General features: G+C 33.8%; 1 protein-coding gene across 1 annotated transcript in view; it reads right to left on the minus strand.

Moving 5' to 3' along the window:
* Positions 1-5,018: 5,018 nt before the first annotated feature.
* Positions 5,019-13,288, minus strand: part of LOC106749151 (semaphorin-1A-like) — a 429,541-nt gene continuing 421,271 nt past the window's right edge. Inside the window, exons 14-16 of the mRNA XM_014628311.1 lie at positions 9,886-10,029; positions 7,102-7,397; positions 5,019-7,041 (exon numbers count right to left, since the gene is read on the minus strand). Coding sequence (XP_014483797.1) covers positions 6,298-7,041; positions 7,102-7,397; positions 9,886-10,029 — 1,184 coding nt within the window. The 3' untranslated portion in view covers positions 5,019-6,297. The remainder of the gene's footprint in view (positions 7,042-7,101; positions 7,398-9,885; positions 10,030-13,288) is intronic.

The following is a 13,288-nucleotide window of genomic DNA, read 5'->3' on the forward strand; positions in this document are numbered from 1 at the left end:
GATATACTTCCATGATAAACAACTAACGAGGATATACCAGTGTATCTAATTATATATCAAATTATTAAGTGATTTGAACAAAACTAGTAATTTTTAAAAGTCAGTTAATTTTGTTATACGAAGAAATAAAGAGCGTACGTAGAATTAGAAGGAGAATATATAAAACGTTTTAACGTTAGACATCAAAGTACTGTAGATATCAATAATGGTCAGGTAATCCTTTATTTCTATGCTGCATGTGATAAATCAAGCGAATCACTTGCGTTACAAAAATCGAAAATTAATTGCAATTCTGATAATATCGCTTTTCCGACTTATGTTTAGTAAATATTTATCGTTCAATTTAACGAGTATTATTTATCCTATAATTCCTAAATCCTTTTCTTAACAGCTTGTATATATACACACATATATACATACATACATACATATGTATATATATATAAGGTAAACTATTTATCATGATTACTGCAAATAGATAAAAATATATAAATACTAAAAAGTGACCAATACAAAAATTGAAGAAGAAAATTGAAGAGTTGAAAGACACGTAATATAGTGATGTTTGGGGGGTAGAGATATCAAGGTCACATCAAAGTTAATTTGAATTTTGTAAAATAAACTATTACTTTTAAATATCTACATTTGCCATTCCTTTCACGGTGAATACAACGACGTATGATTCCAAGTCACTGAAAAAATGATCAAATATAAACTCAGGATACATATATTTTCTGGCATATAAAATATAAATTATCTCGTAAGAGATCCCACTTATACTTTTGGATGATTCTAACTTAAAACTTATATGCGTAAAATTGCGAAAGTATATATAATCGATGTTGAAAAATACTGTTGCATTAAAAAAAAAAAAGGTGTAATTGCACAAATGCACATGTGTGTAAAGAATATTAATATTAATAGATTTTCTTCATATTTCAGATATAAATATATTGTGATGAAATTAAGATTGAAACATTACAAGGTATTTTAAAATATCTCGAACTTGTTTTCGACAATTTGATTTTTAATGATCTTGAATTTTAGGCCATTCTACTCGTGAGATGAGCTATAAATGTATGTATTGAGGCAACTATAATCTACTTTGAAAAAAGCTGATCCTAACAATACCCCTTAAAGTCAAACAAAAATTATCACATTGAATATGCTATTTTGATAGTATAAAACTTCCATTCAAAATATTTGTTTCAGAAAACTTTTGGCTCGAGAGAAAAGCTAATGTATTAGTTCAAATGTATCACTTTGCATATGCATGTACGCGCTTATGTATGTACATATGTATGCATGTGTATGTATATATGCGCAGCAATGAATGAATAATATGAAATATTAATGCTTATCATTGCTGCTCGCATGACGAGTAGCATAACGAATGAATTTTCCATATTGTTTAAATGATTTCAACGATAAAAAACAGTTTCTACGTATATACACGACTTCCCATTTCGCTTAAACAGCACACAGTTACTGTCGTATATGCGACTATCTACATCGAGCCCTACGTTGACCATCGAATTGCGAAAGTACTTGAACAACATTTCTGTTTACCCTGGTCTCTTTTAGTATCAACGCTCAATGATAATTGGTGAAAATTATACAGGTATGTACTGTACTGTTCGCTCGCATGTTAGAATTTGCGCGGCAGTGTTGGTTAATGAGCGATGAGAAAAAAAGTAGTACGGAACGGCAGAAAGTATCTTTAGAACGTATACGAAACCGTTTGCTATTGTTTTGGCTCAAAATTTGAATTTTCCGCCAACCACGAATGTAGATCAATCAGATTTATTGATATACTGATAAATTGATATATTGATAAATTCTATTTATGCAACTAAGATGACCAAGCAAAAAGTTTGTAACATGTTTTTTTCGATGTGCATATTTCAGAATAGAAAAAAATCGTTAGAATAATCAGACGATTTTTACATGTTTTGAAATTCGTCAAATTGAAAAACAATTTGAAGTTGAAGAAGACAACTTTATACACGGCTTTACGAATTTCAATCTTAAACGAGGCGTCTTCATACAGATGCGAAAATTGTAGAAAGCCTTAATAATTAAATATTAAGACACATGACGTTTGGTCTACTTTTCAGCCAAACGAGGTACATCTAATTGTTTCGCATATTAAAAGTATACTCTCTGCCGTTTTTGACATCCTAAGAAAATCTCAAGACGCTCATCATTAGAGGCACTCTGTCCGCGACTATGCTGTCAAGTAAATGCACACGAGTAATTATTTCGCAATCGCTGTTATGCGCTGATAAAACCAATTCACGCCTTGATTTAAGGAAATATTTCTGTTCAGAACTTTAACAAAGTAGACTTATTTTTCTTCTATATTTGTCGAACGTCTGTTAGATATAAATTCTTAAGATATTATCTGTTAAAAATGTAAAAGAAGTTAAGTAAATTATGTATACTCATGAGCTGTAGCGAGCAAATCGAAATTCACTTAAAGTCGATTGTTTGCGAGCCAAAGACATTTTATATTTTTGCCTAATGTTTTGTGTTAAAGATAGTATATAGAATGTTCTGAAACCTACTTGTGAAGAATTTTCACAAAATGTTTTGTTCAAGAAATGCAATGATATACAGTTTCGTTTCTATAATATGAACATTTACATCTAAGAGTGTTTCATATTTTGAAAACAGTAGAAACTATGATGCGTTTAACTAAGTGCATTTTAATTATAATTTTTTATTTCGTTTTAAAAATATTAACATTTACGAGTGCGATAATTAGATACACTATTGTAATGTTAACTTGATTCCAATACGATCTAGATAAAAAATTTTCAAAATATGTGTCGCGAGCTGATTTTTAGTGGGTCGCAAAAAATTTATGAATATTAAATCACATTTCATTACTTCGCGTAATTTTACAAACTTATAGATTTATATCCTCATAACATATTAACATATCACAAAGTGGTATAAATAAATAATCAATTTACCTTGCCTCCCTTCCGCTTTTTCATATTCACGAAAGCTAGCGGATATTCTAAAAAGTGATTCGCGGTTCAGGTAAGTTTGGGAAACATTGGTCTAGATACATTCTTCTCGATGCATTTTGGAACGTAGCTGATAGTTCAATGAGAGAACTTAACTTCTAAGAGTTAATAAGAAACAAATTTTTTTCTTTTATTGGATCGGCTGCGTTTCTAATTATATAAAAAAATGTCCCCATCGTATTGAAATTAAGTGTATGCATCAGTTTGAGCGGTGAATCAAGGAAGCTTACATTACTCATAGACGATAAATAATCAAAAAGTAATAAAGTAATAAAAAATAATCAGATAATCCTTTTTGTTTGGTTCTTTATATTATAAATATGTAAGTAAGACTTTAAAACTATTTTTTCTTGAAATTATCCCATTCAAAATATTTCACACATAATCATATAAAAATATAAATAACATAAATGCATAATTACATATATTAAATTATATATGAAAACTGTCCATAGATAATTACTTAATATTAACCATACATAATTATGTGTGATTAGATATAATTATCTAATTACTAATACAATTATCTAATTATGCTTATATTTCTATGCATGCAAGAAGATCTCAGCAAGTCTGTTTTTAAATCTCAACGTAGAGGAAATGGTTAAAAGTTTTTTATAGCATAAAACATGCATAATAGTAATCAGATAATTATATCTAATCACATCTAACTTAATATAAATTAATTTAATATAAATATACATAGTTATGTATATTTATACATAATTATATGTGAAATATTTTTTAACGGAACTCTTTAAGTTAGTAAACATAATATCCCAAAAGATACTGCACCGCGATCAGTTTGAAATATTTTCTACGCATAAAATCCACGTCTGTTTAGAGCTCGTATTAAATTATCATAACGGCTTATTTTTTTGTAGCTGTTAGAATAAAATAAAAATAAAGTAAAAATTCTCAATGAAACACTTCAACAAATATTTTGAAGAATCACGCTGTTTTATGCATTTTTATTTAATTTTTTTAGTCGAAATAACAGTCAAACTTTTACTTAATAGAAATTCTTTTGTTTCTTGTTGTAAATAAACAAAATTATTGCAATCAGTCAGTCAGCATCAATCAGAAACACATATCACGTTTCCTTCATGGTATCATATTTTGAAATTATTATATTTAAAAGTATTTTATATTTTGACATATACACGAAGAAATTTACAAAGACTGTATAAATATAAACAAATAAGTGCGTCAGATTTTTACGTATATTCATGCGGTAATTTTCTTTAAAAAGACTTCCAACACAGACTACTTTTTGTGTTCTACGCAAAAATACTTCCTTAAAATCTCGTTTATTTTGGTGGAGTGTCTTCGAGGAAAAATTTCGCTGTGTCAAGGGCGTGAAGAAAAAGAAGGAAAGAAAAGAAAAAAATAACAAAGAATACATTGTGCATTAAACGGGCGTAACGCTCAACTAACTACAAATTAATTTTATATCACTGCAACGAAATCGTGCAATTTCTATCGAGTGATATTAGAAAAGTTACAACAAATAAGATAAAAGTACCAATACCTAGATATGTACTTAATCCTGGATATTCTTATTGTTTTGATCTTTAAATACAAACATTTAAACTTAGAACATAAAATATATATGATACATTCAATATATTTATTATAATTGATACTGGTATTTGATACAATATGTATGTATATTCTAAGTTGAAAGTATAGTTTAAAGAGAAATTCATTATTTTCAATTTTTCCGTGGAAAGAAACGAAAAAGCAGCCGAAAATGGAAAAAAATCGGATTTCTTCCAAGCTTTTAAAGTTATAGTTAAAAGTTGAAAGATTCGTATCTTAAAACTAAAATAGTAAGAATGTCCAGAATTATTAAGTATATATTAATATATATATATATATATATATATATAAAATTAATTATATATATATATATATAATTAATATATATATAATTAATTAAGTATATATTCAGACATTGATACTTTTATCTTATGTTTTTTATATATTGTTGTACCTTTAGCTTTTATATACATGTAAAACTTACTGAAAAATAATGAGACATAAAGACGTTAAGTATATAAAATATTCCTAAAATGTTTAAACCAAATATTACGTACATTCCTCGAAGAAACTGTGTACGGCTACCATTATAATCTTCCGTGAGCTATCAAATCTGAGTTATCAAATTGTGCTCTCGCCTGTTATTTCCATCACCAGTACTCACAGCACGATAATAAGTGCACAACGATACTCGAATTAGTCTTACATAAATCTCTCTCTATTCTTTGCTCCGTTCTATCGGAATATCTTAAACAAAACGCATGAATGAGGCACTTGCCCGAATCTGTACCGGTCGCAGTAATACTCCATTCCTGTTATAGGTCAAGATCTGCCAACAATTAATACACAGAAGGCACGCCTCGTTTCTCGTGCGAATGCTTAAATGTCTCTACATAGTGTTTCATTTTATTTTGCATCAGTCTAAGCACATAACAGGTCACTGCTACGAACACAGTCCTCACATGATATCACATTACAACACATTACTACGATTCGATTCTTCAGCCTTCTCGTCGCAATCATAGGCGTTATTATCGTTATCGTCGTCGTTGTTGTTGTCGTTGTCGTCATCGTCGTCGTTGTCGTCGTCATCGTTGCTGTCATCGTTATTGTCGTCATTGACGCGGTCGTTGTCGTCATTGTCGCCGTCGTCGGGATACAATTTTTTCTTGCATTCTCGATTCTCCGTCGTTATCACAATCGTTATCTTCAAAAAATGAATCAAGAAGAAACCTCAAATTCGATCGAATTCTATATAAAAATAATTCCACACGACAGCCGTTCGTGAGCCTAATGATGAATGTGCGATGGACGTACACGAGAAAGTTTGAAAATATTCTATAAAACATAAGAGAAGATTCTCGGCCTGTTGCGTGACTATTTCCTTTGATAATCTAAGGGCATCCACAACATGTTTCCCAGCGCATCTTCTCGCCGTGCGTTTATCGTGAAATTAACGTAAAAGGAGGGGAAAAGTCCAGCTACGCGTAGTATAGCATCTACGACCGTATTTCTCCCTCAATAACCGTGTCACAGATGAGAGATACGTATAGTTATTTCTCAAGTACCAACACTGCTACTTCTTTAAGCGCTCAAAATTACCGACCGTTTCTTGCGACCAAATCGTAAATAGCGAAAGTGGAGTTCCTCCGCTTCCATAGAATATACGCTGGCGATGCGATGCGATGAGATGCGATACGTTGAAGTCGAAGGATTACTGTCACTTCCGTTGCGCCTCGTATGTCAGTCCACGTCGAAAGCACATCGAGTTCGTGTCGCCGCGTTTACGATAGTTCATGTCCTTAATTAGAAGACCGTCGTCCACGCTGCGATAGACCGTAGACTGGGACCGGGCCGGTGGTGGGCTATTTATGGGCGCGGCCACGTACGTAATCATGTCGTTAAAGTTCGGCAAGAACTGCGGATTGAAGAGCGACAGGATCCGTTCGTTGAGTTCACGCGGATCCCGCGTAGGTACCATGTAGTGATCTCGCGCGTTTCCCGTTGCTTCGTGTCGATCGAACCGACCGTCGTCTTCACCGTCATCAATGGTGCGAACGGCGAGATGATGCCCACAGAGTTTGTCGAGACTGTTGGCACTATCGCTGCTACCGGAATCCCCAAGTTCGCGTGTCGTCGGCTCGTTCATCAGCGTAGTCTCGACGCACTCGGAACGAAGATACCGATCGCATCTCGGTACCGCGGCGAATCGCTGCTGCTGTGCTTCGTAGGAGCCCAAATACTCGAGTGTGCAAATCTCGTCGTTCACGACGCTCTCGTAGTGATCCTCGTCGCGTTTATGCGTGTTACTCGTGTGGTCCGTGGTGATGCCGGTGGTAAGACTCGTTGGTGTCGTCCCGTCCTCGTCCTCGTCGTCGTCACCATCGTCCTCGTCGTTACGCTCGTCTGACTCCGCGAGATCGGAGGAAGAAGAGGAGGAAGATGCGCCAGAACCCGTGGGGTCCTGCGGCAAGCCTCAAACGGCTCTGTGTCGCCTTCTGTATCATATGTACGTTTTCTTTACCTTCTGCACCGGCTTATTCTCCGCGGACGAATTCGCGTTCTTGCCGTTCGGGTTCTTAGGCGGCACATTCAGCACCAAGTTGATAGATTTGTTGTTGAATCCCGGTGATTCCGAGCTTTCTGTCAGCCGGTTCAGTTGTTGCCGTTGTTCAGAGGGCTCCGGATACGGCGTCCCACGCAGTCGTTGGGCAAACCAGAATCCGAAAGCGAAACCGGCCACCAGAGAGCAGAAACAAGTGCCTATCAATGCGCCGGTTAACGTATGGGCTGAGTAGACCACTGGTGTCACTGTCACGCCTGTAATTAAATGACAATAAATATTGAAACACATACAGCATCACGACGACTAATCACTTCTTCTTGCTGAAACTATTCGCGCACAATCACACCATTTTGTTCATGCAAATTTAAGACGCCCGAGACAAAAAAAGCAAAAATAAAGCAACACACGAGAGGGACATGTGAATGTAAAAGTAGAAGCGGCAAAGATACGATTGATTTCACAGTAAATGTATTGGTCACATAAAAAATAGGACAAGTGTTAGTATAAAAAAATAAGTCTATTATTGGTGACAGTATATCTGGAAAATGCAAGAGAAGGTGACGATTTTAAGTGAATAAGATAAATTGAAAATGTCGAAAAATGTTTTAAGACTTAAAAGTGTTTTAAAACTTTGTTCAAAGTTTCAAATGTGAAGCTTTGTGTTCTTCTTCAAAAATTGAGAAAATTACAATAGGAAAGACTGGGGCTAATTGGCAGCAGAGATAAGTTGACACGCTGCTTATATTTCGGTTATTTTCTAATAAGTTATCAATCAAACAAATCAAACAAATAAAAATTGCAAAACTATCTTTACATATATCATATAAGTTGTACTTCATTACGTGCAACAGTTATGAAATAATAGTGTTAATTTGTAATTTTAACAGTGGAAGTAAAATCTCATAATCTCGTAAATTTATTTATATTATTAATAAATGTAGAATTTTATGTTAATTCTTATCGCAATTAGAAAATATATTTAGTTGATTATATTTTAACAAATGTTTCAACAATATATATATATATATTTATTTATTTATTTATATTTATATCCTGCTTTATATTAGGTCGGCCAGTAATTCCGTGCGGTTTTTGCTGGTAGATGGCTTTAGGTGCTTCAACCTAACTCCACCTTAGTCCAAATCTTGGGAACATATAATCATCGACATGTGACATTTTAACGTACATTAAAAAAAAAAACAAACAGCGTGAAGATTGATTGTGTTTTACGTGTTTGGTGTCGTTTGAAAAATGAATAACCAAATCGAGCATTTTCGGTATGTTTTTTATTTTACAAAATGCAAAAACGCGGCACAAATCTATAAAAACATATATACGGTGTATGGCGAGAATTCCGTGAAAGAACGCGTGTGCTGGAAGTGATTTGAGAGATTTCGTTTCAGAGATTTTTCTGTTTAAGACGCATCATGCTCGGGCTGGTAAATTCAGATCGGCAATGACAAAATGAAAGTTTTAATCGACACCAATCCATGTTACACGAGAGACGCGGAAGATTGCAGAGGTTCTCTAAATATTGAAATCGAGCATGGAAAATCATTTGCATATCAACTTGGCTACGTCAGCCAGCTCGGTGTTTGAGTTCCACACAAACTGAGTGAAGCTCATCTAATCACATACATTTCCATCAGTGATTCGTTCAGAAAATGTGAGAAAAGCGACCCATTTCTGAAGCGAATGGTGACAGGCGATGAAGAATTGAATCGTCTGTAACAACATCGAGCGCAAAAGATCGTGGGGGCAGTAAACCGCCAAAAAGCATTTTGAAGACAGAGCTTCACCCGAGCAAAGTCATGTTCTTAATTTAGTGGGATTTGGAAGAGTGTTGTGTTCTACGAGCTTCTTCCGGAGAACAGAATGATCAATTTGAATGTATATTGTGGTCAGCTGAACAAATTGAAAGCAGCGATCTACGAGAAGTGTCCAGAATTGATGAATCACAAGGGCATCGACTTTCATCATAACAATATTGTATAGCCAGGTTGCATACATCTTTGCAAACCCGGCAAAAATTACTGGAGCTGGGACATCTTACCTTATCCTCCATATTCATTAGATCATGCCCCCTTAAATTACCATATGTTTCCCACTCCCTTCAGAATTTCTTGAATGGACAGTGCTTCGTTTCCGAGGATGTCGATTAAACGGCACTTGGAACAGTTTCTCGCCGAGAAAAATAAGAAGTTCTTTGAGCGAGGAATTATGAAGCTGCCCGAAAAATGCCAAAAAATAGTGGATCGCAACGGCCAATACATTGTTGACTAAAGTTATTGCCTTCTATAAAGAAGTCGATTTTCATTTATAGGTAAAAAACCGCATGGAATTATTATCCAACCCAATAATCCCAATGATAACACACACGGAGAAAATATTTTATTAAAATTTTAGTACAAATTATGATACGACTGAAATTATCATGTTGTAATCCTTAGATGTGGATAATGAAATATATCATTAAAGATTACAGCACATATAATTTCAGTTATAATTCCGGTATGGTCCAACATTAACAAAATTTTACTACAATATTTCCTCCTCCATGTAATAAAACATATCGATAAAACATATCGATAAAACTGGAGAATAAATATAATTATGTAAGAAACATCGCTGAAAGTAGGATCGCGCGTATTATAGTAAAGTTCTTCAGCTTCGACATTAAAGGTGATGCCAATGATATGAAGCGATGGTGAACAATCTACTGTAATGCGTATAAATGGTTACCTTGAGGCTCATTAGCCCTTGGCTGCGTACGGCCGTACTGATTTTCCCGATCCAACTCGATGACGATTTCATTATCCCGTTCATCGGGTTGCTCGTCGCGCCCAATTTCGGGCGCCACCGCTGGTTGTACGGGCTTCGTCATTTCTGAAGTAACATTTACGAATATGATGACAAAGAACAAATGATTATGCATAAAATGAATCTGTATACATATAGTGATGTACGCATGAATACATTGTGAGATGGCTGATAATGAGTTATGTTAGCTGTGCGAGCGTCTGTCTTAGTTCAGTTGAGCACACGGAAAAAAAGAAGTAGCTCTCATAGCTGAAAACTGGCTCGCGTAGACAAAAATTAGCTATCCGTATAATAAAACTAAAATTTAGTTAATTTAGCTAATTCTTTTTGTCCCTGTACTTAGTTTTTAGCTCTTGCAGCCAAAAATTAGGTCTGGTACCTAAATTTCGGTTGTATTATATGGATAGCTAATTTCTTTTTTCTATGTAAGCGATAACGCGCGCAATTTAATTAACATATAATACTATTTCAACATAAATAAATGCTATAACATTTACTAAATGCATCATTCAAGAAACACATTATACAAATAAACAAATAAATATTTCAAAGAACACCTTACACATAATAAACAAAATGGTTGTGAACATACATCGTCTCGAAAAAAATATACCGAAATAAAAAAAAATAGGACAGTTTTCCCTGAAAAGTCATGACATCGAAATTCGTAAAATAAAATAACGCCTCTAAAAATATAACTTTTTTCCGAAATATTGGAAGTTTCGTTGTACAACCAAGAATATTAGTATTAGGTGCTTGAATTAATGCTCGCTGTTTTTGCTACAAAAACTTATGTTTATTTCAAAAGAACGGTACATTATATGTTATTCAAAATATTGTCTTTCGGAAGCTACAACCTTTTTCCACTTTTCGGGTAACACATGGATTCCGTGGTAGAAAAATTCAGGTTCTTTCGAGGCGATCTAGTTATCGAGCCATTTTTGATATCTTCGAAAGAAAAGTGCTGCTCAGAAAGGCCATGCTGCATTGACCGAAACAAATGGTAATCTGAAGGAGCAACGTCTGGTGAATAGGGCTGGTGGGGTAAGATATTCCATCCGAGTGTAAGATTTCCTTCATTGCTCTTTTGTGGTCTAGCATTGTCATGGAGAAGAATAATTTTGTCTTCTCTTTTGGCGTATTGCGGGCGTTTTTGTTTCAGTACTCCATTCAAATTGAGTAATTGTCTTCGACAGTGTTCAGCGTTGATGGTTTGACTCGGTTGCAGCAGCTCATAATACATTACACCGACTTGATCCCACCAAATGTACAGCATGATCTTTTCATGAATATCCTGTTTTGGCGTTGATGTTGATGTGTTCGCCGGGACGCACCCATGATTTCTTGCGTTTAGGATTGCCGTAACGAATCTATTTTTCATCGCCAGTCACAATTCGATGCAAAAACGACTTCCGTTTTTGTCTCTGAAGCAGGAATTCATAAATGGTTAAACGTTTCGCAATGCCTCTTGCTCTCAATTCATGTGAGACTTAGTTTTTTAGCTTCTGGATCATTCCCATTGTTTTTAAACGTTTGCTAACAGTTGATTCATCGACATTTAGTGTTTCCGACAACTCTTTGAGCGTTTGACATGAATCTTTTTCCAGTAATACCTCCAATTCTCCATCTTCAAATTTTTTTGGCTGACCAAGGCGCTCTTTGTCATTCACGTCAAAATCGTTGTCTTCGAATCGTCTAAACCAATCTTTTCAAGTTGTTTCAGATAGAGCATGTTCCCTCATAGTAAACGATGACGTTTAGCAACAGATTTCTTGAGATGAAAGCAGAAAAATAATGCTTTCTGCAAATGCTCTTTTTTTGGTACGAAACCCGACATCTTTAATGCAATAAAAAATTGTGTTCTTTACACTACGATCTAATGTCACGCATTAATTATTAAAGCCTATTGACAGTATTTTCGTATACATTAATAGTCACTTTCGGCCATGTTGAAATAGCATAACTACTGATTAGTCAACAGCGAGAATTAATTTAAGCATCTAATATCTATTTATTTGAGTATAGTAAGAGTATATACATCAAAATAAAGAGATATTAATATACTATGTGTACTGTTTTCAGAATAATAGTTTCTTCTTGGAACATGCATACTTCAGGAAACTTATATTGCGGAATATTGTTTTACAAGGAGAAGTCACGAGGTGTGAATAAATTTAACGAAACGCTGTACCAAAGACTGCGTAGCTCGGCAACAATGTGCCTGATCATAAATGAGATCGCTGGTTCGAGTTTCAATGAATTTCTTATTCAAATCAGAATGCAGTTTTTCATAAAATAATTATAAATCACATAGATTTATACATTTTACCTATTTATTTCTTATAAAAAATATGCATTTTCCTTTATTTACACTCTACCTTAAAAATTCGTTTTCGGAATTTCCGTCTATTAAAAATAAAATTATTTCAAGATTTTTACATTTGAGAGGATGTAAAAATATTATTAATAATTTCCGTTACCTTTACTTTCACATCGTTCGGAATTTTTTAACGTCGATTTTCTGGAAAATGTTTGAGAAGTGCACTTTTTTGTTCTGCTTAATAAAGGTTCTACCAAAGCTTATCGATACAAACAATATTATTGAAATCGGTTTTCAAATTTCGAGATTTCGATCTTTTAGAACAATACAATCCGCTAAAATAATTAGCAGTATGCTGGTAAATTAGCAGCAGATTCAGTCGGAAAACCGCAACAGTTCCATAGCGATCCATGTTTGTATTAAGTTCTATCGACAGATTCTACTGACATAATTTGACAATAGATTGACTCCAAAAATAACTTATCCTGTGCCAAATCATTCGTTTTTCCGCTAGTAAAATTTATAGCAGATATTTGACAATGTTTATCCCCAATATATAGTTGGCTGATTGGATTTGATTTATTGCTTTCATATATATTGCCTTCCAACTTTATTTTATTAAAATTTTATAAAATTTGTGTATTATATTAAAAATGAAATGTAAGATTAAATATTAGACTTTAGGAGAAAAATAAAAAATGATGCAATAACGCACGAATAAATAATAAATATATTCTCCAGCTATGTGTGTGTATATGTTCACACATACACTATTAATAATGATATGTTGTTAATCGAGTGGTATATATATCACGGTTATGTATTGCGTAACCTTTTAATAACATTGTTCCGCATTCATATCCACATTTGCGATACCGACTGTTACTGTGAATTATTCAAATTTATGTTGCATTTTTTAAAATTGTAAATTCATTTATCTGGAAGTCGGTTTTTGTAATATTTTAATTTCTACTTATCAAAAATATTAGAGGCTTATCTGTAAAT

The sequence above is a fragment of the Dinoponera quadriceps genome, unplaced genomic scaffold (genome assembly GCF_001313825.1).
Source record: "Dinoponera quadriceps isolate SergipeBrazil2010 unplaced genomic scaffold, ASM131382v1 scaffold3415, whole genome shotgun sequence".
Lineage (NCBI taxonomy): Eukaryota > Metazoa > Arthropoda > Insecta > Hymenoptera > Formicidae > Dinoponera > Dinoponera quadriceps.